Source organism: Liolophura sinensis, chromosome 6, assembly GCF_032854445.1.
Source record: "Liolophura sinensis isolate JHLJ2023 chromosome 6, CUHK_Ljap_v2, whole genome shotgun sequence".
In the NCBI taxonomy this organism is placed as follows: Eukaryota; Metazoa; Mollusca; class Polyplacophora; order Chitonida; family Chitonidae; genus Liolophura; species Liolophura sinensis.
In genome coordinates this window covers 66,473,208-66,498,886 of record NC_088300.1, presented here as the reverse complement: position 1 = coordinate 66,498,886, position 25,679 = coordinate 66,473,208, and the positions used below count along the sequence as shown (strand labels likewise).

The 25,679-nt window shown below is 39.3% G+C and overlaps 1 protein-coding gene across 1 annotated transcript; it reads left to right on the top strand.

The window, feature by feature from the left end:
* The first annotated feature begins 318 nt into the window (after nucleotides 1-318).
* LOC135467446 (centrosomal protein of 192 kDa-like) lies at nucleotides 319-25,227 on the top strand. Its single transcript, XM_064745218.1, has 26 exons — nucleotides 319-2,662; nucleotides 5,006-5,262; nucleotides 6,033-6,182; nucleotides 6,432-6,557; nucleotides 7,064-7,268; nucleotides 7,975-8,117; nucleotides 8,791-8,999; nucleotides 10,851-11,009; nucleotides 11,974-12,052; nucleotides 12,540-12,704; nucleotides 12,894-13,077; nucleotides 13,372-13,454; nucleotides 14,116-14,237; nucleotides 14,406-14,515; nucleotides 15,063-15,494; nucleotides 16,751-16,808; nucleotides 17,087-17,152; nucleotides 18,894-18,999; nucleotides 19,545-20,049; nucleotides 20,478-20,557; nucleotides 21,230-21,334; nucleotides 22,550-22,666; nucleotides 23,003-23,118; nucleotides 23,489-23,612; nucleotides 24,281-24,339; nucleotides 24,727-25,227. The coding sequence occupies exons 1-26, from the start codon at nucleotides 517-519 to the stop codon at nucleotides 24,854-24,856; spliced, it is 6,036 nt and encodes a 2,011-aa protein (XP_064601288.1). The 5' UTR covers nucleotides 319-516; the 3' UTR covers nucleotides 24,857-25,227.
* The last annotated feature ends 452 nt before the right edge of the window (nucleotides 25,228-25,679 follow it).

The window sequence follows — 25,679 nt, the reverse complement described above, 5'->3', positions numbered from 1 at the left end:
ATAGTCAGAGTACTCTATGCGTGTATTTCCAGAAGAATTCTGTTTCTATCGAGTGCTGTTGTAAATAAATACTGAGGGAAACAGAATGACCACAAGACAAGGTTGTGTCGTTCGTATAAGGTGAAATCAGATTTGCATGATATCAGATTGATTTGTGTTCACGTGTCAATTCCATCATTTTTAAGAAATGTCATGCTGAGACTTGTAATTCACGTTACTCAATTCTTCAACCTTTTGGCATATAAAAGAGCAACTTTCGGTGCAATTTGTGTGCCTTTTTAATTTGATTTTGGAATACATTGACTGTGTTAGCCAATCGCAGGCCTTAACAAAAAGGATAGTTTTATCGGTCTTCACAGAATGTTTTCAGAATATACTTGAATAAACTCTTGCAAACATGTGAAAAGCTTGAAAACTTACCGGACTTGAATTTATTTATTTTCCAAAACAAGTATATCTACTTGTATATGTTTCACTATTGTAGGACACCAGCAACTGTCTTCAGCTGACAAGCCTATGACCATGGAGGACATCAACCTGGAGCAGAATTTTCCCTCAGCGTCATCTGAGTATGTGTCGAAAGAACAGGAGTCAGAGGTTTTCATAGCCAATGAGGCAGCCAGTGATGTCCCCCAGGAAGTAGATGATTTGGCATTGAGTACCATGTCACGCATGTCGGAGGCCAGCGAGATGTCTGGGATGCTCAGTCTTAGCACCATCACTAACCTGATATCCTCTGCTTCACCTAACTGTAAACCCCAGGACCTTGTCAACATGGTGCTTACACTGTCCAATACCAAGGCACAGGAGAAGAAGGGTAAACCAGAGTCGACAGGGAGATCCTTAGAGACGATCAGAGAGAGGTCTTCTGTTGAGTTTGAAGACAAGAGTCGTCCCAAACAACATACGTCTCGCCTACCAGTGCGCACTTCCTCCAGCAGCTCTCCAGGTGACGCAAGCCAGGCACAACGAAAGAACAAATCTTTGGAGGTGTCCAAGACAAGGAAAACCTCCTCGTCTTCCACAGCTCCGTTCAACCGCAGCCAGCCACTGGGATCCACAGATCCGGGGTTTAAACCTGACCAAACTGTGACATTGAAGCAGTCGAGACTTGATGGCGCCTCAGGGCTAGCTGTGAACAATGAAGGAGAAAAGTTGGATGATGAAGACGAAGAAGACCCGGATGACATCTTTAGTAATGGCTCCAAACCCCAGCCTGATGGGCAGGAGTCTGACAGAGGCACACAGAGAACTCCTTCAGTGTCTGGTCAGTTAGCCCCCAGGGACACTAGACCTCAGGTAGGGGGCGGAGATTTTCAGCCAGCCACTGTCACAAAAGAGATGAACCAGGATGATAAACTGAAACAGGTGAATCAGTCCCCTGTGTCTCCGCTGAAAGCGAGTGCAGACACCAGCCTGGAGAAAGTCTCGAAGGTCTACTCTCCAAGGCTGTCGGACATTGCCAGAAACATGAACGTGGATTTGTCCAAAGTGGAGCCTTCCCCTGATTTCACGCTGTCTGATTACATCTTAGAAGGGAATAACCGTAGTTATTCTCCAGCAGACGGCAGGGACACAAATGGCGAGAAATCAACCCCAAAAGCTGATGTTCAGTGTAGCGATGCCCACGTGTTTAAAAAACCTGATGGTTTGCCAATGAGGAAGATGGGCTCTGCTTTAGCCAACAAATCGGCTGTTAACAAACAAGAGAAATCCAAGCTGTCTGGCGTGGGTTTAAATAGCTCCAGACAACCCGAGACGAATAAGGCCAGAGTCACTGTAAAACATGGAGCCAATAAAGAGAACCAGCTGAGCACAACGAACAGATCAACGATTCCAGACAAGATTCTGGAAAACAAACGGTTGGGAGACAAATCTCTGACGTCAGTTTTGTCAAGAACAACAAAACAGGGCTTGAAAGCTTACAAAAACAATGTTGCACCGCAAAATCAGCTTTCAGATCAGAACAGGCCAATCTCGTCCAAACCTAAGTCTGATTTTGGTAGGACAGGGAAGCCAACTGCGAGAACAAAACAGCAGAATATTGAGGTGTCCATATCCTCTCTTGGCCATTCAAAAGAGCTGGACTCTAATCCTTCTCCTCCGTCTACATCGCAAGGACGTCCTCTGCAAAACCAGTTACCCACTACAAGACCTCAGATATTGAGCCAACCTCAGCAGCATCCAACTCATGTTGCTAACGTAGTTCAACATCAGCCATTTACTCCAGTTCCTCAGTATTCACTTCATCAATGCTCTCGTTCTTCCAACAACATATCTCAGCCTAAACCTGACTATCCAAACCCGTGTCACCAGGCGCCACACCCGACTCTTCAGCACCCAACCCTCTCCAGGACAAACCGACTGTCTCAACCCAGCAGTGGTCCCCAATCCCTTCCATCGTACCACAAGATAGCAGCCAGCGATCTGCATGCCCCCAAGAACTTCAGCAGCCAGCCTGACCTAGACTTGGAGCTGTGTGCACCCACACCCACCAAGTATGCCTCCCTGGAAGATCAGTCGATGCTCACGTTTGACCACGGTCTTCCAGCCTACCAGAGCACACCTTTCTATCATGCTCTCTCCCCATATAACACCACGGACATAGCTACTCAGCGCCCAGAAACCGAGCTGCTGATGAAGACACCCAGTCTGGCTAAAGGTAAACTTCATCATACTGTTGTATGTTTTTTATATACATGTTCATGTAGGCTTTTTTGTCGGGCCTTTGTGGCCTGGTGGTTATCTTGCTATTGCCGAACAATTAACCAGGAGCGTCTCACCAATGCAGTCGCTGTGAGTTCAAGTTCAGCTCTTGCTGGCTTCCTATCTTGTCATGTGGTAAGGTCTTGCAGCAACCTACTAAGGGTTGTGGGTGTCGCATGGGCTCTGCCTGGTTTCCTCCCACGATAATGCTGGCCGCCGCCATATAAGTGAAAGTATGACAAAACAGTATTTAAATAAACATGTAAGTTTTGTATGATGATCTACCTTCTCATTTTTACTTTGCCATCATGGTTTCTATATCCATTTTCCACAAAGCTGTCCTGTTTAATCATTTTATTTGAATGCTTTTTAAGGCCTTGCACAAGAATTTTTCACTTGTTTAGTCAGTTTTATGAGTGGAGGAAGCCGGAGTGCTTGGGGTAACCACAGATCTTTGGCAAATGGCTGAGAAATTTTCCTACGTTTGAGGTGGGGATATATGCACTCTAAATGGGTAGAAGACAACAGATGTTAAAACTGTGCAAACAGCCACACAAGTGTCGTCAACTGCTTATTGTCATTATCTTGACATTAAAGTTACAGCTGTATGATCAGTTGTATAACTTACAATACCTTTGCAGAATCAAACTTGACTTTCATGAAGAACATTAAACTAAGCAGGCTCTTAGCTGCCATGCCAGTATGTTCTGTAGAGATATGAAGTGATATGAAATACTGTGTACGCCTCATAACCCTTGGCCTTAGTCAGAAATTCGTGTACCACATTCAGGGTGGGCAGCGATGGGCAGCTGAGTCCGGCACTAACATTGAGTGCCCAGTGTCAGACACGAAATTTTGATGCACCCAGCACTCCAAAATCAAGATAGCTTTATTCATAAATCGGGGAAACGAAAGTAGATTAGTAATCAGTCGTACCATTGGCAACTCCTCAGGACCACCATCTCTAAGAAGTGATTACACTGCTGCAGATGATTGTAATTGTCATAAACATTGCCTAAAAGTGGTGCATACAGATATTCATGGCCTTCTGCACATTTCTCAATATGACTACTTCCCCCACCCCCTGACGTCAGATGGCGCTAACCGCCTCCGATGCAAGGTATGTAGAATACAAAAGGGAACCATACTGATTTCTTGGTATGCAAATGACCGAAGATAGCCGAAAAAATGCACTCTCTGACCGTATTTTTCCGAACTAAATGGCTGCTGTGACAATGTGTCACAAATCTCCGTTCACAGGGGCAAATGGAATCTTAAATAACTACCCACAAAAGTCTACTCTGAGCTCTTTTCTAGTAGCTAAAGCGATCCAAACAACAAAACAAGCCCTATTTCCGTTCTTTAAAAAATAAAGCAGATGTTGGGTATTGCTATAAAATGCATTGCAAACTTCAATGTGGGTGGTGTCAAATTAAAAATACTTCATAAGCAGCTAAAACATTGAATTTACAGTGTACACTGCATCATTCTACTGATGTACAGATTTTGTTCCAGCTTTCTTTTTATCTTCCATGGTTCAGATGCTCTCTAGGAGCAGCATTGGATGAGTAAATTTTGAAATATTTTTTCCTTGCACAGCCCCTCCTCACTCGCTGACTTATCCTAGACTTGGTGCCCACCACTCAACATTTTCTGGGCAGAACCCTGCATATTTAACATAATGTTATTAGGCTTCACTCTAATATGACATTACAGGGGCCTCCGTGGCTCAGTTGGTTAGCGCGCTAGCGAAGCATATAATGACCCAGAAGTCTCTCACAGATGTGGTCGCTGTGAGTTCAAGTCCAGCTCATTCTGGCTTCCTCTCTGGCCGTAAATGAGAAGGTCTGCAGCAACCTGCGGATGGTCGTGGGTTTCCCCCGGGCTTTGCCGGGTTTCCACCCACCATAATGCTGGCCGCCGTCGTATAAGTGAAATTATATTCTTGAGTACGGCGTAAAACACCAATCAAATAAATAATGTGACATTACAACGGGACCTCTTCGTGACTCAGTTGGTTAGCGCGCTAGCGCAGCGTAATGACCCAGGAGTCTCTCACCAATGCGGTCGCTGTGAGTTCCAAGTCCAGCTCATTCTGGCTTCCTCTCTGGCCGTAAGTGAGAAGGTCTGTCAGCAACCTGCGGATTTTCGTGGATTTCCTCTGAGCTCTGCCTGATTTGCATCCACCATAATGCTCACCGTTGTGGCATAAGTGAAATATTCTTGAATATGGCGTAAAACACCAATCGTATAATATTAATAATAATAATGTGACATTAACTGTTTTTTTTTCCCTCAGACTTTTGTCGCACAGCGCCTGACAGCAGTAAGATGGTAGAACTGCCCAGCGTTGTGAGCTTCACTGAGGTCTGCTGTGTCGGGGTGTCCACAAAGGCCATCATCACTCTCAAAAACACATCTGACCATTGGCTTGAGTGTGTGCTGGACATCCGTGAGCTGACCATCAATGAGCAGGATGTGGACCCAGTGGTCAAACTGCCCTTCATGTTTAACCAGAAGATTATTATTGAACCTCAGTCAAGGGAAAACATACCTGTACGTGACTTGTGTAAAGCTACTGATTGTCCAAACAGTTGTTTATAAAGTATTGACACGTTGCGCGTGTAACTATATAAGTCACTCATCCACCACTGCTAAATATACATATTCCCCCACTCCAGACTAAAGGACTGTACTCCACATTTTACACCTGTGAATGGTGAAGAATCAGTTTAAAAAATTCTCAAATCCGATCACGGCAAATCCCAAATCTCTTTAAAACTGATGCTGATGAATATATATATTTATTTGATTTATTTATTTGATTGGTGTTTTACGCCATACTCAAGACTATTTCACTTATAGAAATGCTTCCTAACGTTCTTAGGTAGTAAGGAAAGATGTAATTGGAACATGCTGTTCTGCAAAACTAATCTCTTAACATGAGAAATATGCAGTTTCTGCTGAACTTAATATCCAGGATTCTAGACGCATGGGTTAATATTCAGGTCTTGACAATTTTGAAATTCAAGCAGAATGATTCGGTGCTAAGTGCAAGGGCTGTTATCAATAGATATATGGACTGCGTACCTCAAAAATCTCTATTTACCTCATTTTTTTGATTTTCATGATAAATGTTTGTTAAATCTACAGGCACAGGAGTATTTCTGGAAAGTCTAGCAATAGATTTGTCCATTTTTTTTCTTTTTTCATTTATTGCCATTTGTCTTACAATTAATAAAACATTTGAAATTAAACACACAAAACTTTAGCATTTTACAGAAAACATTAAACACTTCTGTGAAAAGCTTATGTTTTTTGGACAGGTGATATTTGTGCCAAAGTGTGAGGGAAGCTATGTGGGGAGGATGGCTGTGTTGCCATGTACAGTGGTGAAGAACAAGAGGATCAGTAGTCAGAATGTCCAGCCAGAATTTGTCACCCTCAAGGCCACAGCCGAGATGCCAAACATAGAGGTATATTTTACACACACTGGCTTCATTTTTTTTTGCTTCTTTATCACAGTTTGTTAAATCATTTCCTAATTTTTCCTTTTCATAATCCTGCATATTATATTGAAACTTGTGTTTCTGTGTGGAGGATCTTTTGGAGGCGCACAACAGTGATTTTAGTGAATTTTAAATAAATAAAGTGGATGCGTTCAAATCATTTATACATTCTCAGTCAATTGTATTTTACATGTACACATGTTTAAAATTTTGTAGGTGCTAAGTGAGAGTTATCTATCCTTGGTGTATGGTGAGCTCAGATGGGGAAGCTGTAAAGGACTTCCCTTGACTTTGGCAAACCATGGGAAAGCAACAGTTCCACTACGCCTGTCAATCTCTGCGGTAAACTTGTGATTTTTGAATGTAAAAGAAGAATGTTTCTTTTGTTTATACCAACTATAATTACACCATAGATGTTAACTTTTACATTTTAAGTGGTGACCATTAGATAGTATGAAACTGCTAATCTATCCCTAAGCAAGAACGAGAGCCTCCATGACCTAGGTGGCTAACACGCCAGAAGGGCGTAATGACTCGGGAGCCTTCCACCAATGTAGTCACTGTGAGTTCAAGTCTGTGTTGGCTTCTCGGACCGTATGTGGGAAGATCTTTGAGCAACCTGCTCATGGTCGTGGGTTTCCCTAGGGCTCTGCCTGTTCTCTTGCCATAATATAAGTGAAATATTCTTGAGTATGGCGTATAATACCAATCACATACGAACAAATCAAAATTTTTTACATTGCCCCTGAAACTTGATCAGGGATAAAAAATGGCAAGCATACAGTCATCAAAAAGATCAAAAATATATTTTTATTTTATTTCTCTTAACTGATTGTTACTGTTTTCAGAATAACAGTGGTTGGCACTGCTTTTCGTTTGAGGAAACCATCTCTAAAGACTTGTCCATCATCTCTGGTTCTAACCGTCCCTCCACTCCTGCCCTGAGCAAGACTGTGCTGAATGTGACACTGAAGGCCAACTCGGAGTCAGACTGCTCATCTCCTCTCCCACTGATGGTCTACTGCAAACTCCCACAGAGAGAATGCACCTCAGGTATTACACTGCAAAGTTTCATCAGGCATGAATCTGATCTTAGGTAGTGGTTAGTATTTTAATGTGGCAAACTGAAGGCTATCTTGGAGTAGTCGTGGGACTGAAAAAGTATGACATAAACCCTTAAACATAGATGTAAACATAGATCAGAGATAGAGCTGCATTCAGTAGTCTACAAGCATGTTATGCTTACATAGTGTGTGTCCCAGGGACTATGTTGAGGTCTCCAACAGCCCCCATGGCAGTAAACATTAAGATTAGGATAGATGCAGTGAGAGCGAGTGAAAAACAGCTGATAGACACAGGGTAGAAAACCCGCAAACTTTCGATATTGTTGTTATATGGTACCATACGTTAATCGAATCACTAAAAAGTCGCGTTCACACAATGATTTCAGTTTGATTTGTCAATCGTAAACAGGAAGATTGGGACAAATCACATTGTAAACGCAGCTTATGAAATAGTCTGTCATATTTTTGTTTGACAGATTGATACAACAAATTGCACTGTGGGAACACAGCTTTAAATATACTGAACAGTGTATTTATGTTTCTCTATCCTTTCCCTAGGCCCTTGTTGATGAAAGCATTATATTTGCCTCATCAAATTAGCCCCTGACTTATTTGGTTGTAGGCTCTATCCCAGTTTTTCCCTGGTTCAACAATGGCAACAAAAATCAAATAAAGAAATCCCTTTCTTTCTGCAGCCTCTTTAAGGTCCCCACCTGAGGTGATCCAGGCAAAGGTAGACATTGAAGTGGACACTCCCACATCCAAGCTGCACGTGGGTACAGTAAATCTACACGCCGAGGCTGGAGAGGTCAAGCTTCTTACTTCCATCAGGTCTGAGGTATGTACAAAACTCACGTCCATTCTTTTCTCGGAATATCTGTTTTTCGTTTAGTTTTTGGTCATTTCTTCCATAATAAAATCTGCTGGCTGCATAAAGTTTGCGTCGAGTGGTTTGTAGGGTACCTAGTGATACAAGGAGCGCTTACCAGTTTACACCACCCGTGTACATATATGTATGTTCTATCAGTGAACCAAAGGTCAAGTTTAAAATGTTGGTCCCTCTGTACTGATTTCCACCATTGCTCTGCTGCAGTATCCTATGGGTTCTGCTCTGGTTTCCACCACTGCACTAATACTCTGCTCCAAGTTAACCACTCTGTATGCCTCTGCACTGATTTCCACAAATGCTCTGCTGCAGTATCCTATGGGCTCTGGTCTGGTTTCCACCAATGCTCTGCTGAAGTTTCCACTGGGCTTTGCTCTGTCTTTCTCTCTGCTTTGCTTTCCTCTCTGCTCTGCTTTCCTTGGGGCTTTGGTTTGGTTTCTTCTGTGCTCTGCTCTGGTTTCTTCTGTGCCCTGCTTTGGTTTCCTTGGAGCTTTGGTCCGATTTCCGTGGTCCTTTTGATCTGGTTTCCTCCAGTGCTCTGCTCTGGTTTCTTCCATCCATTAACCTGACTGCTGTTGTACTATTGAAGCATTCTTGAGTACACTGGTATATTTCTTCTCTGAAGCTTCCGGAGATAAACTCGTACGGGGAGCGGTCAACATGCGCGTTCAAGCTTCAGAATGGTGGTAACATATCCATGAACGTGAGTCTCCAGCCCAGAGAGTACACAGAAGAGATTAAAGTGATTCCAGCCAGCCTCATAGTCAAACCTCAGGAGTTTCAGGAAATCACGGTTGTTTACCGTCCAATTTCCAGACTACCTCGTCTTGAAACGTAAGTGTAGTCCAGCAATATTAAAGTAGAAATGTATAAACCTGACAGCCAGGGTCGGTTTCATAAAGCATACTTAGTGTTTGGTTACCCATAGCTAAGTGCACATTATCTCTACAACATCTGTCGTCATGGTAGTTAAGGGCATACTCAGCTAAGTGAGCTTCATGAGACCGGCCCCAGGGTCCCATTTTACAGCAGTTGCAGCATACCCCTAATGTAAACCCACTGTGGGATATAGTGAAGAGATGCATCACTATGACAAATGTTCGTGCCATAGCGTTTCGATTGCTTTGTTAGACCAGCCTCAAAAAGGTAAAGAGAAATCATAAAGGTGCACTATTATCCGCATTTCCAGAAGTAGTTTGCATCTCTATAGCATTCCTCAGTGCAGTGACATTTTACAATATATTTGCTAATTAGCATTTCAAATCTACATTAAATAGCTGCAAACTAGCATCACCAGAAGACTACATGTATATTTATCTTAAATTTCAAAGTATTGTCTACCTAGACCCTAACTAGCACAGCGAAGGTAAGTGATCTGTACAACACAATATATTTGCTAATTAGCATTTTCAAAGTATTGTCTAAATAGATGCTAACTAGTACTGCCATGATCATGTTACCCTTATGACACAATATATTTGCTAATAAGCAGTTTCGAAGTATGGTTGAAATAGATGCTCTTTCTGTCACAATCAGGATCATGTTATCTTTACAACACTATATATTTGTTAATTAGCAGTATAAGACTAGTTCATTCGAATTAGTTTTGAAGCATATTTATTGTGTAATACACAGATTCCTAAATTGTTTGCATTTATATTTCTCATAGTGAGACATACTTACTAGTACCGCAACTTTGCATTCTACAATAAATAGCACAATACGCAGATCAGTTCTCTAGGTTAAACAGTGTGGGACCATTGGCTTTGTAGCACTTGTCATTTGGAACCTATATGCTTATTCATCATGGCAAAATGTATTTTACTAAATGATATTATAGCCGTGGTAAATAGCAAATATATTCTCCCACCAAAAAACTGCAGAAATTCACTTGTCGATACTTAGCTACTAGATAGCTGTATTATAGCAGTGATAAATAGTTAATTTCTACATATCTGTTCTAGCAGCGCTAAATAGCGAATATATTGTCCTTTTGAGACATCAGATAACCTGTCTGATAGCTAACTTTTACCTAGCGCAATAATAGGAGCCCAAAATCTGCACAACTGGCCTCTATGATAGCTAGCTTTTACATAGTGCTATCACAGCAGTGTTAAATAGAGAATATACTGTCCTCTCAACAAATCCGCACATCACAGTAACACTAAATAGCAAATCAATTTGCTCGTCTAGAAAATACGCACAGCAGATCTCTGTGATAGTTAGCATCTACATACTTTAGCAGCCCTATCTGTCACAATAAGAATTTCTGGGGTTTTAAATGACACATGCATATTTAAATTATATCTTGGTCAAAACTGACCCCATGGAATAGTTCCCTGGGTGTGGCTGTTCAAAAGTGAGTTAAATGTTAAGCCTTATGCACAAATAAAGAGGTTTTAGTCCAGACCTAAGTTAGTACTGGTATTCAGGCTCAGTATTCTACATTAGGCTGAAAATCAAATTCATGTGCATCGTATTGCTGTTTTCTGTTTGACATGATTGCGTAATCATGACTGTTGGTCGGCAATATGTGACATATCCATCTCGTTAAGCTGATTAGTCATTATTTCTGGTGGTGATATTATTGCCTTTCTGCTTGAAATGATGGCCTAATAATTTGTTAACGGTGAAGGGCCTGAACATCTTTTTTGGCTGATAAGTCATTTCTTTTTTCACCTGCAGAGCATTACTTATGGCCATAGATCCAGATGGTCCTGTGTTTGAGGTGACAATTATAGCCAATTGCCTGGCAAAAGTGGCAATGCCTGTCCAGCCTGAGGTACAAATACTCTGTAACAAGAGTCATCTGTCATTTGGTGGCGTGGAAGTTGGAAAAGCCGGGTATGTTTATGGTTGTCTCTTAACTAACATGCAAAGCTTTCAGTGTATGAAGTGATTTAAGTTAAGTCTTCTTTCTAATTTTAGGTGAATTCTTCTATTTCATGTGCATAAATGCGTAGATGTATACAAATCTTGCCATTTTAGGCTTATGTCACTAGAATCCTGATTTTAATAGCTGTTTAATGTCAAGATAACATGCAAATAAATCAAATAATTTGATTCATTACGTAAGGTCCCCTAGCTAACTGGTGGAATACGCTTTATTGCTGGCTGTTACTGCGCATTTAGACCTGTCAGATAACTTGTACATCTTTCTGTCTCTTGTTCTCGATTAATTTGTGATCTGGACTGTTCAGTCAGAGATTAAATTATTATTATTATATTTATTTATTTGATTGGTGTTTTACGCCATGCTCAAGAATATTTCACTTATACTATGGCGGCCAGCATTATGGTGGTAAGAAGCCGGACAGAGCCCTGGTGGGGGGAATACACGCAACCATCCGCAGGTTGCTGGCAGACCTTCCCACGTACATATTATTAATGTAATAAAAAATCAAGATGACATGACTTCTTCAGTAAACAGTAGTCAGGTGTCCTTACCATTGCTTACCTTGTGTCTTGAACTTTATTGTATATTCACCTGATAGCCCTGGCTACACAGAAAAAAATATGAATAATATAAAAATACAGCCGTGATATTAGCTACATGTAGCTACTGAACATACATAAACACCATAATCAAAACATTCATTTGCATAAATTACACTCAAGCTACAAACATTTATACATATCAGTCACTTCTCACAGTATTTTCAAAATTTGCCTTCACAGGGACATATTCTTGAGCACTGTACACATGAAAAACTGCAATCAGATAAATATATATTTTACTTTTTGCCTTTAATAATGCCTTTGAGGAAAACGTGTACCATGCTCTGTGTTTATGTTTTTCTTTTTGTAGTTGTCAGCGGTTAAACGTTGTCCACCAGGCCAAGACACAGATTAAATTGAAGCTGGAAGTGACAACAGCTGTTTTCCAGGTAACTGCTCTGTTATTTGTTTGTTTTTGTTTTATATGTTGTCTATAGCTCCTCCCAAATATTATCCAGCATTGATAGTCTTTCTGTGCATATTGGCGGCGTGAAATCGAAGGTCAGTTTTGAAAACCTGCCTGATCCTTTCCTTAGTTTTACATGACTTCTGATTATTGTGGTTCTCATTGGTCATTGGTTTCCACGCAATAACTGCTCCTAATATTGTTAGATTATCTCAAATCTTCTATGCATATTCATTTTGTAACCCCTGAAAACAAGCTGAAAATCTTTGATCCTTGCATAATTGTCACATTTAGGTGGGGATATGAATTTATCTCTTGTGTTTTTTGTTTTCCTTTTTTTTTAGTTGTTTTTTTTGGGGAGGAGGATATGAATATGGATAATGTTTATTTCTATTCTTTGAATTATGGTTTATTATTGTTGTCAAGAGTTCACTTACAGTTGTGTGAATATGGTTTTTTTTTTTCAACAGATTAAAAGTGTGCTAGGCCACAAGGAAGCGCTGAGCAGCGTGAAAGAGGTGTTTGTAAATCCAGGGGAAGAGTACTCCATCAATGTGGCTTTTGTACCAACTACCCTTGCACAATTCCAGGGTAAACTGATCATCAGACAGGATGGATCCAGCAAGAAATACTCTGTATGTTGACTTATTTTGAAGTGCCTTTTTATGTGTTTTAACGTCATGTGCTTTATACAGGTGACAATGGCATTCCCTTCCCCGTTTTCAAATGTAAAAATGTTAAGCTCTGTTGTGGGCACTTGTGTGGATAGTGTATGGTTATCCAGTAAACAATTAGGAGTGAACTAGAGTGAACTCTATCCTCAGGTTCCTCTCAATGGCCACGGGGGCACCAGTAATCTAGTCTTGGAAGATTCTGCTGACTCCTCCAAGGGAGGGAATTACTTCAGAAACATTGGAGAGATTAAAGTTGGCAGAAACAACGTACAGAGATTCACATTGTGGAACATTGGCTCTCGAGCAGCCTTTGTGAAAGTTTTCTGTTTTTCTGGTAAGTTTCTGAGGACAAATTTGGAGTTTATCAATGACCATGATTATTTTTTCTAAGCTGTAATCAGAATCCACTCGAATCATGCGTAATAAGAATCCCCACTACAAAAGAAATTGAGGAGTCTCTAGGTTTGAATATTGTGTCTCTAAAATCTTCACATTACTATAAAAAACCAAAATTAATACTCGTGTAACCATGTAATATCATTGTCAGCTCATGAGAAGCTTGAGACATCAGCATCAAATCTTGCTCACCAAACGTGACAGTGTATGGTATGTTACTTTCTCTTGGCAGATTTGACCTGTTCCCAGATACTGAGTACAAATGTGGCCATTGTTCAGCCTAATGAATTTGTCATCAAAGCAGACTCCTGGAAGGTATTTCCTCTTGACAGTGAACTAACTTTTCCAGCATATTTTATGAATTCTGGTTTACTTGTAGCAGTTGGTTGCTGAGTGCCTTAATAAGGTGCATGGCTATCATTCTCTGGGTTCAAGTCCATTCTCAAAAGTAGAATGTTAACCTGTTCCCATTGTTCTTAAGGCTGTTGATTGCAGTGAGTGATGATGATCAACTTCGCTGTCTTGTGTGGTCTTCCATGAAGTTCCCTTAAGACCACTTGTGATCTACCAATGTGACATATTTCACACCTTAGAGACTTCACCGGTGACTCGGGTTTACCCCAGGCACTACAGTTTCTTCCTACCCATAAAGCTGAAGTGATAAAAAGGAAAATTTTGGATTATGGTGTTAAGCAACAATTAAAAAAAGAATCCAATAATATTGTCAGCGAATTCAGGCCATTTCTAATAAAAGCAGGTTACACAAGGTTTCAGATGGCTGGTTTCCCCACACCCACCAAGCTAGGCTTGTAGTGAAGTTATAGCAGACGATCACTTGCCTTCCTTCAACATCACGTATGTCCCATGAGAAAAGTGTGTCAGTATAACCTGTTGGAGATCAATGCGTTCCACCTGGTCACTTTCATGTAGTATAAACTGATTCATTGTGTTCTGTGTGTGTGTATTTTTTTTCCAGAGCTTGGTGTTGGTGATGAATCCCAGTCCTATCCAAGCTGCTCGATGTCAAGACAAGCCATCAGTGATCGGGGCGGTGAAGTTCTACTATGGAGATGAAATCAACCGCATACTATATAGAAGGTATGTAAAACAATGAAAACTTGATGCCAAAAGGTAAAATTTCATTTCATTCAAATATTTTTATGGGGGATCTTCAGATAAAAATCCTTCTGTAGAGGACAGTGAGAAGTGTGTTTTTTTTTTTCCTCATATTTATAAGTATTAATAAATATTATGTTACGTTTGAAGGGAGTTGGCGATGAAGCCAGGTATGAAGAAAAATCCATTTCCGCAAAATCATCCCTTAGCCAAGGTGAATTTGGATGTGCATCTACAAGATGAAACAGACATTGAAGAAGGTAAATTGCACTGATAGTTTTATGTTTCAAGTAAGAAGACCTCAATTTTGTTTTGTGTTGTATAGGCGAGTCATAGCTAAAAATTCCAAAATGTTATTTTATCCGATCTTAATGTTTTTAGGATTGTAAGAGATACATATAATTTCGCCTTTCCAAATGTCTGTTTGGAAATAAGTCTTTTCAAAACTTTAATGGTTGGCCCTGATGGCTCTGTTGGTAGAGCATCTGCTCCTGAGACCTTAACAGAGAGTGGTGTAGCTTCATTACTTGGCATTCAGCATTAAGGGGAAGAGCAACGACTGGTTGACCATATCGTATAAGGGCTTTTTTTGCCTTTTTTATATGATACAGTAAGTCGTCTTAGCGAAGCAGCAATAGAAAAGAGAGTGGTGAAAATCCGTCCTGCAACAAGGAGGCACAGTACCTGCACTCTAAGGACTCCTCCGACGACTGAAAAATTGTCAAATATGTTAAACCCCAAGCACTCACTCACTCCAAAAGGGAAAATTCTTCAGTCTAATCTGCACTAAAATAAAATCATTCCCAGGTGCAGAATTGCTACCCAACTGCCCAAATTACCAGGCCACTTTTCTCAAGGGTATTTCCCGGATGGTGTTAAGCCTGGTAGGGGACCCCCCTGCCCCAGAAGCCCCATATGAGGACCTGGTGGGGGATCAACAAACAGGCAAAGTGTCGCACTCTCTGGTCAACAGAAACAGACTGGCTGGCCTGTCCCCAGTCACTAGCCAGGACAGTTCCCAAAGCCAGATGATGCCCCACAGGTTCACAGGCAGCCCACAGAGTGAAGACCTGGACATGTCTGTTGTACCCAGCAAGCCTATCGTTATGGCAGGGATGGAACTCTCACACAACAAGCTTCACAGCAGGGCGGGCCAAGGGAAGACAACTCAGGTCAAACATCTTATGAACAGCCTTGAGGTTTATCCAAAACAGCTGATCTTAGACTTGGAGGCTGATGGTAAGCTGTATTCAGTAGACCTATAACTTCCGTTTTTTCCTTACCGGTGAGATGTGGATGTTTGAATATACCCTGAAGATATTGAAACATGCACAGAGTAGTTCTGGGGCCTGCTTCACAAAATGTCCAAAGGGTAACCTTAGACAGCTAACTATTCTAAATAGAAAATATTTGGCTGTTGACCAAAGCTCTTTGTCTTAGATTTTCAAAGATACCCCAAAATCCTTAGTGACGTTTGAAAGGTTGGCTAAGAGGAAACCAATTCAGTTTTAAAAGGTCTTCGTTTACACACTTTGTCAAAAACGAAAATGGATAATTATCTTTTTGTGTTAGCTATACATGTGCATATTTATGTTTTGAATCAAATTTAACCATTACCATGGATCCTGCCATGATGGATCAGATTGCTGGAGAACTGCCACATGTCCGGCTATAGTAAGCTTTAGACTGTTTCACATTTGTGAAATGGCCTCGTCGATTTTTTTTTTTTTTTTGGGCATAGCCTGCTTAGTCGGTAGTCAACTATATGACCCTTAGCCAACTAACAGCTACAGAAGTTTTGTGAGACAGTCTCTTTGGCTAAAGAGATTGTGGGCTCTACTTTGGCTTTTTATGAACTCTGCTGACAGTCATGACTATACTTGAATATTCTCAAGAGGCTGCAGCTCATGGCTGAGTGGTTAAGCTACTTGCTGTTCAGGGGCTCTGAAACTTGAGTTGCGGGTTTACCCTCGGCTTTAGACAGGGAATTTGTGAATTTCCCCACTGCGGTGACAACAAGCTGGCAATAATACTACTGTGGCCCTTAATCACTAGTTTTTCACCAATATGATATACATCACACAAAGAAAAGTTTGTAACTTGTCACATGACACTGGGTTACCCACAAACATTCCAGTTTTCTTCACCCATAAAACTGATTGCCATTGAATCAGTGAAAAATTCTTCAGTATGGCATCAATCAAATAAGCAATAAAAATATTTGTGGGTGTTGGTGTGATAACAAGTCAAATGAATACATAAAATGATGGCAACCAGAATCCTGTGGACTGTGGTGATTCTGTTTTAGTGAACTTGCACTTTTACAGCCAAGGGTTGCCAGTCTTGCAAGCCAGCTAATCCCCTCCAGTTGTGTTTCCATCTAAGATATGGCTGTAACTCCGCCGGGTTTTCACACACTTCTACAATATAAATATGGTCTTAATTCTACAAAGGAGTAAATTTTTTTTTTTTATATATATTATTATTATTACAAGGGAGCTGTAATAAGAAGGGCTGCATCCAAGTTGAGAACATGTCAGATGTCCAGATGAGGTGAGTAATGAATATACATGTAATAATCTCCTGTGGCAACAATGTTAGTGTGTCATTATGGGGATCTCTCAAGACTGGTTCAGAGCCTCTTATCGTCTTTAGAGATGTATAAATACTTTCGCTGTTATTTTTTTCGTTATCGGTTAGAAAGCTTTTTCACGTCTTTGCAATATTTAAAAATCATTGTGTTGGGTTTTTTGAGTATCTTTGTCTAAAGTTGATGTGGAAACAAAAGTTTTGTTCTGCTGCTGTTTTTATAAGGACTGGTATGTTTTCAGCTTTGATGTATCTTGGCCAGACAGAAGACTTGGGGTCGAGTTTGATTCGGGAATATTGCCACCAAGGTATTATTTGCTATAGGAGACTAAAAAAATGTTTTGATTTATTTGAAAGCCTGATTTCTAAGTAATTTATTTTGGCTGTACTTCTGTCTTGACAATTGATTACAAACCATAAATGACCTAAAGTTTTGCCGTGGGACTCAGAAAGCGTATCCCAGGATTGGTTGTTATTGAGGGAGCACCACGCAAGAGCAGGTGCTCAGAGGTGCTCGGGGGATTATACTGAGAGTTCAAAAATGTAATAAACAGGCTTATGCTTCACTGAGCAGTTAGTCCACAGTTCATGTTATCCTCAGTTTTAATCATAATTATTTTAATACAAGCACTTTGCAACAGGTTGATTGTTTTATTATCGTTATTTTGTGATAAATGGGAATTGTGAGCAAACTATGTGGAGATTGTGCGTGACTATCCTGTACCTTTTTATGCTTGTGAAATGTCATGTTAAATATGCTTTCTTAAACTGCAGAATTTAGCACACCGTGAATCCATACTTGCAAACAGGTCCTACCAGCAGAAGAGATGAAGGTGTCAAATTGCAATCAAAGCGATACCTGCACATTTGTGTTTGCACTGCTGCAGCGGAAGCATTTCTTGTCGATTCTGGCATAATTTGAAAGACTTCTGCCCCTATTTCGTAAACATGAATACTTAATTTACTTAATATTTAATCACGTCCCCTTAGATGATCACATGACTTTTGCTGGCGAATGGCAAAACAATAATCTTAACTGTTGCTGGTGACCCGTACATATAAATCACATCTGAGCAAAACTTTATACAGGAAATCATAGAACATTTTGTTTATAAAACTAGTTGTGGTGGTGTTGAGATAACAACTCCAGCAAATCCTGTCTCCTGATATGCTGGACTTCTTGTTTGAAAAAGATTCCAACGATTATTAAAGGAGAAAATTTAAATATCAAATACCATTTGAAAAGAGTATGCATTTCCTCGCAGGTGCATGCCGTTAAAAATTGTAATATGTACCTCAAGTTGATAAATTATAAATAAAGTCGGCGCCAAATCAGCTGTGGGCTATTCCATTTTGCCTAAGAACTAGTCCTGAAGTCTTCTGTGTTAGGAGAATTGCCGTCGGAAACCGCCAAAGTGCAGTTCGTACATTTTCTTCTTCCCAGAAGGTAGCAAACAGTACAGTTTCTTTTCCGTTTGACGATCGGGGAAACTGGAATGTTGGACGTAGATTCCGAGTTTACACGAACAAGCAGGCAGTTTTAAGGACTCTTATTGGCTGAGAGGCAACACACCCCCAGCATAAATTACAGGGTGTTAAAGATGACGGACACAATGGACTCGGCGATTTATGCCAGCTTTGCCGTTTTCAGCCTAAGTTTATGGCCAGGAAAAATCTCAAAATTAGCAGGAGGCACCACCAGATAGAAAAAAAATGTGCTCTTTTTAGCCTATAGTGTGATGTTTTAAAATATTCTTCTGCTTTTAAGCAGCAGTCTAACAAACTTAATTTTTGGTGCAAAAATAATAAAATAATGGTGTAACGTCTCACATGAGGATCTCTAAGTGCTGGACTTAGCAATAAAGTTGGAAGAATCATACAAATGTCCCACTGGTGTTCGGCGACAAAATTTGCTATTATCTGACATTTTGATTGCGAATGGTAATTGTAAGCTAAATCAACATAATAGTATAGATTTCATTTGATAATAACATAACCAAGCCTTTGAGTGCGCAGAACGTGTAAATCTGTTGTTGTATATTTCATCAGGGCGACCTGCAGCCTTTATGTCAGCCCCTCCCCCGTGCTGGTCTCTGAGGGAATATCTCTACCATGGACTGGTCGAATCAGAGTGGACACACAGCTGGAGAGTCAGGTGGGTCATGTTACAGCAGTGATTTAGCTTTGTCAGCCACTGGCAGGTGTTGAAAACTTCTCTGTTAAATGTTGTGCTGAATATCTTGGAATCTTTGTCAAACAGTGTCATGACTTTTTCAAGGTTAAGTTTTTCAGAAAACTCTGTAAGTAAGTACAATAAAGAAGTTATATCAAATGTCTGGTTAAGAAAATGAGGCTATATTGATAACAAACGCTATCACTGTTTGGTATCTGTACCAAAATAATGCTGAAGAATAAATAGAAGTCGTTATTCTTGTAACCTAGTTACGTTGTCCACTTCACCATATAATTGCCACTGTAAAAAGAAGAAAAAATCTGTTACGACCCATTTGTATTTTGTCTTTAGCCTAGGTGTTTAGAATAACTTGTTTTGATTTCATCCCATGTAAATATGGTAGGCTAGAAGCAACACATTGTGCTGATAGTATTCACACAGCCATAATGTTAATTATGAATTTTTTATAAGACCTCAGAGACATACAGTGTTTAATCTGTATGTATTTGCTTTCTTTACACTTTTAGACAGTCTCTGTTCTGGTGAGAAGTGTTGAGGAGAAAAAAGTTAGCAATATAGAGAGTTCTGCATTTAATAACCATGGCAATGCAAGGAACAGTCAGCATTGTGCACCTTCAAAACCCAAGACTACTGCTGCAAACAGCAGCAAGCAGAAATCCTCCCCTCAGGCAGGTGTGTCTGCACAGCGTAAAGCGGCTGACACCAATAGTAGCCAGCAGAATAGTCCACCTGTCAGGGCAGCGTCCCTGCCTGGTCAGCCCACACCTGTAGATTTCCCAGACACTGCACCGTCACGGCGCTCTTACAATTCACCTACAACAATGCAACAAATGACAAAGGCTGATAATAATCATCAGCCAGGAAAACCCCTGGGTGCTATATCAAAGAATGTTACAAGGCCGTCCCCTACACATACAAATAAGCTGAAAAAAGATGAACAGAGGAGTAAATTGCCCTCCCCAGCTGAGCAGCAGGTTATCTTCAACGCCAGTAGAGTGGGAGAGTCTACAGGTATGTGGTTTAGTGTTTCAGGATGGCTTCAAGCCCAGGTTGAATCATACTTAATGTTTAAGAATATTCAAAATAAGACAAACAAATAGCTTTTTTTTTTTAAATTAAAAAAAAAAAATGATTCTTATATGTGCATTACACATGTTCAGAAAAATGATAAATTTGTCCTTCGTGAACAATGACTCGAATTGTATGCATGCATTATATTACCAGTACATGTATACATTACATGAATAATCTTGACAAAGAATTGTACTCAAAGATCAGTGTGTAAAAATTCAAAAAAAAAAATGAGTGAAGATATTTGCGGAAAGGTTTTGAATAAGCCTGTATTACGGGTGATATAGGATATGTTAATGTCCAGAATATTAAATGGTTATGGCGTTAACATAACGTCAGTGTGAAGAAGTCTTTTATTACTTTTTCAGAGACGACATTTAGCCTGTCTAACACCACAGACAAGTCCATCATCTGGACTCTCTCCCCATTTACCCCTCCCTTCCTCAAGGTTAGTGGATCATGAATCTGTCATAGCAGTAATAAATACGCTTTCTGTTGTGATCACAACTGGAAAATACAGATTTGCACTGTGCCGAAGACATTCCGTGAAGAACGTATCTGCCCTGTCAAACCTTTCTATCAAACAGTATTGTACTTTGGTCGTAACAAGCCAGCTGTTCATTTCACTAATTTCAATTCTCTGTTCACTCACAACAGTACTGAAGAAACTAAATTTTTGTAATTGATAGAAATGTCTGTATAATGATCAGTGTGGGATATTAAATGCTTGTTCTGTAGAGAAACAGAATTTAGCTGCAGCTTTTAATTTTCGTCTGTGTTATCAGCTGGCATGGGATTGCAGTTGATCATTAATTGCCGACCTGCCTTAACTTCTTTATTTGGTGGATTCTATTCGCCTTGGTCAAGCTTGTACAGAATATTGGAATTAAATGATGTCTCAGGTTATGGGTAGATGAATCATTGTTTTTAACATATTGGTGTTATTTAATCTATGCCAGCAATTATGTTTCCCTCTGCACTGAATATTGCATTATATTTTAAGACTTGGGCTGGAATATAGTAGCTTTCTACTTTTATTTCTATTTAATTTTTTTTTTTGAGACATTGATTGAAATGTGGACAATACATGTAATAATTCTTCTACATTTCATGTGACAAGATACCCGAGACTGGAGAGACCTCCAGCAAGGTCCAGCGTATTAAATACGATGTTTTCAAGTTTTCACGGACATCCGGCGACCTTCAGCCTCAAGAAAATATACAGGTGAATCTGCTGGACTTCACTTTCTTGTTAATAGAAACAGAGATATAAGAAAACAATCAGTCAGGCTGTAATTGTGTCTTTTTGAGAATCTTAATAAAATTGTAGTTTCAGACCTCAAAAAGATTAACATATATACAATGATCCTGGTTGCCATGGTCAGTGAGAATCTCCCCTCGTGGGAGTATAGGAGCTATATGTATATGTCAAAATATTAAAGTTTTTTCTACAAAAATATGAGAAATGTGGATATGCTGATATGGTAATAATATATATATATATATGGCATAAATCAAAGATAACTGTAGCTATCAAAGATTGATAGCAATTAAAGTCACTTAAATGCTAAAACTCAAACATGTTCTTCTGCACTGTATACTGAACTGGCAGTGTAACACACTGGTTTAATAATGTGCTGGCCACTAAATTTGGCTGTCATTCGCGTGTCGGTTATGTCTAGTGTAATTGTGCAGAATGATAGATCAGTTATGCTGATCTGTTTCCTGGAACCTTCCCACAGAGACAGCACTTGAAATGCATAAAAGTTACCCACACTAGGTTGCTGGGTATCCTCAGGGTATGACATTACAATAGCTACAACAAAACAGAAACGCCATTGTGCACTAAATGCAGTCACCAGCTTTCTGCTCTGACCAAATTTTGCAAAGGTCCATGCTCTATATATTAATCGGGCCAATGCTTCTGTGCTGTCTCCTGCCATGAGCCTATGCACTACATGTCTCTTTTTGTTACGTACACAACATATGCTAGCTGGGAGCATTCATCAATTATGTATTGTGTTTTTGGTGATCTGGCGGTAGGCGGAGAAAGGTGACAATAAAACTTGAACAGAATTTAAACTTTCGCTAGTCAACAACTTTCCATGAACTGGTCATTGTTGACATTCCCTCGTGTCAATGGTTATATCATTTCACCCTTTAGATGAAACAAAATTTATTAGACAGGGATGATGACTCTATAAGCCTGTTGGATTGTAACCAATTTGTACGAAAGATTGGTCTGTTTTTGTGTGGTGGCCAAACTAAACTATCAGATATTCACGTCTTAAAACCCGTAAGAATTGGTTACGTGAACCACCCAAATTTCATGTACTGGTTTTTATCTATACTTCTAAACTTAGGACCATATCCCAAATTTTAGTAATTCTTTCATGTTCACAAAATACACTTTTCATGATATAATTTTTTTATTTTTCAGGTCTTTGTTCAGTTTGAACCACAGGACATAGGGTACTTCTCTCAATTCTGGGAAGTCCGGAAAACAAATGACAATGGCTGTGATCAAACCATTGACAGGGTGCAACTGTTAGGCGAGGTAAGTGCTTTCTGATTTGATCATTTCAAGACAGGTGAACAAAAAAAGTGAAACCATCTTTAGTAATTTCCCTGATGTGTTTTCAAATAGTTGGTCAGGAATGGCATTGAAAAGTCGAAGAATAAAATGCATGTTTTGTTTGTTTTTTTGTTTGGCTTTATCAAGTTCTGATTGACTCATCCACTTTATAGGGCCATTTAACAGTTTTTTTGTGCAGCTTGATTAATTTCTTATCGGACAAACCTAATTAATGGCATCCAAAATATCTTTTTTAAGGCCTTATATGGTCATACTTATATGATCCAGTGTACTAATAAGGAGCATCTCTGTTCACAGGCCCTGCCACCATCCAGCCCTCGGGTGACAAGCCTACAGGATCACTACCCTCAAACCTCGGACACAACCATGTCCTCTGTCAGTTCTGACAGGTCCAGGCAAACTCAGCCACCCAAGTGAGCTTTTATACATTGTTTTCCACTATCATCAACAAGTTGCTGACACACCTTCCCACATACAGCAGGAGAGGAAGCCAGCATGAACAATATAAAGCTAGCTGCTTCTTGCTGCTAAACTTCTGAGAGAATTTAGTCTGCCTCTAAGTTACATATCATATTTTGATTGCTGCTTTTCAGTAAGTGATAAAAAAAATACTTCTTTTCTTTTTATTCATATCATTTTTTAGGTTCTGCGAACTTGGACAAAACCTAGAGGCAACAGTTTTGTTGTATGTGGGTCCATTTTACACACAGAATTAATGTTGTTTTTTTTTTTTGCAAAAAGGAATCTGTCATTATAAAGAATAACTTCATTGTATTTTACTAGGGATTTGCAGAACAGCTGTGTGATTCGCCTGCTCAAAGATACATTGGAGTTTGCAGCCTGGGGCACGCGACAGACTGAGGAGTGCAAAGCCCAGATCAAAAACAAGGACAATGTCTTACATAGGGTGAGATACAGTAGAACCATCAGAACAATATGGTCAGAATTCTACCTTTCACTTAAATGAACATCACATATATTTGTATGAGAAACATGAACACAGAAATTCCATTATAGTTTAGTACCAGGTTACACCAGGTAGCAGACATTTACATCTTTTCAAATCAGCATTTTTGAATTGCTTCATTAACGAAATCTTAGTGATTTTATTTACGTTAACTAATATGGTAATCATAATGCAGTATTTCACAAAATGAATATGAAAACACATATATACATACATTTTTGTTGTAAAGATTACTTAAGAAATAGGGATACAGAGAAATCAATATCCTTGGTTGATAGCTTTCCTGTTTCTCATCAGAAGCATTGTTCTTGTCTGGCTGCTAATTGTGGGCTGAAGCAAAGCACTCAGCACTGTGAGATTAGAGCAAGGAAACATGACTTTGTTGGCTTTGTCGGTATAATGTCACAAGATTGGTTTTCAGGTCTGATGTCATTGGCGTAATACTTCAGTGGAGGCAGCACTTTGGCCACATAGGAAGGCACAGTTTATGTATACACCTAACTCCTCGTCATATGACTGAAAACTTGTTTAGTAGGACATAAAACCCCAAGAATACAAACATACAGATATTTAGCAAATGGCAGTAAAAAGATATCTCTTGCTTTCAGATTGAAATCATCCCACCACAGGATCCGTTTTACTTAAATCGCACGGCTGTAAAAATCAGGTAATTACATTTTAGAATTGTTAGAATTCCTAAATATAAGCGATATCAGTTTGCAGTTATCATAAATTAATTTTTAATATTAAAATGTGTATTAGCCAACTTTTTGATAACAAATGATCATTGGGAGTTGTCACAAATTGACAAAAACTTTGATAAGTATTTTCATTAACTTCATCAATGTCATTAAATTGATTTGAGATGTAGACAAACCTATCAGAATGCAACTTTTTCACATAATGACATGGTGGTACAATTCCTTGTTATACATCTGCATTTTCACCATTAGCTGAGAGGCCAAGAATCCAGATTGTATTGTCATATGGATGAACATAAATATTGGTATATGCACATTTACATTTTCATAAATGTTTTATCTGTCTATTTCAGGGCCGGCCACTTTGTAAAACTTCCTATAGAGTTCAGACCTAGACAAATAGGATCTTATGAGGGAATAGTGGTCTTCAAACCAGATGTGGGCCAGAGCTTGAGTCTCCTGTTAAAAGGCACATGCCGATGATGTCATCACTGCTAACATATCATGTATTTATTCTTCTGTTGTAAAATCACTTCAGATTGTTTTTTTTTTAGTATTTTTAGATATTGTAGCTGAAAAAAAATACTAATTTATTCATTTAACTAAGAACATTTTACAAAAAAGCCTCTTAAAATTTTTAAAGCGTCCCATTTTATTGGTGTAAAAAATTTTTTTTTTTTAACGTCTAAAATTACAAAAGTGAATATCATGATTGGTCTTTGACACTGTACATACAAGCATGTACATGTATGTTGACTAACGACAACAAATTAGTCGTGTTGTGAATTGCAGTCTTCTGTATTATATTGTGTATAATTACCAACCTGTGAAGTTTATATATTTTTGCGCTCATGAAAAGGTCTCATATATTGGCTAAATAAATGCCATATCTGTATGAAATAAGTACTTTTCTTATTTTTTGACTGAATTTTGTTATTGACAAAATCAGTTGATGATACAGGGTTATATGCAGAATCATAGTAATATTTGGTGGAAAAAGTCATCTCCAGAAGAGTAAAAAAAAAAATGGATAAGGTTCCATTGACAGGACTACAATAATTTTGCGCGGCGGAATTTATGTAGAGTGAGGAATATTTTTTAACATACGAATCCAGTTTCAGGATGGAAAGCAGAGCAAAATTTCATCTGATTTAGCCCATTTGATTTTATGGAAACTTCTCTTTATTTAAGTGACACATTATTGGTAATACCAAGTAAAACCAATCAGTTCAGAGTCTTGGCCTTAGATGTTAAGAGGAATACTTTTCAATCTCTAGCTCTGACTATGTTAGTTCGGTATATCTTG

Coding starts and splice junctions, on each gene's coding strand:
- LOC135467446 (XM_064745218.1), top strand. CDS start 517: ATGACCATGGAGGACATCAACCTGGAGCAGAATTTTCCCTCAGCGTCA. Junction 6,558..7,063: donor TACGCCTGTCAATCTCTGCG/GTAAACTTGTGA, acceptor TACTGTTTTCAG/AATAACAGTGGTTGGCACTG. Junction 14,238..14,405: donor AACCGCATACTATATAGAAG/GTATGTAAAACA, acceptor TTACGTTTGAAG/GGAGTTGGCGATGAAGCCAG.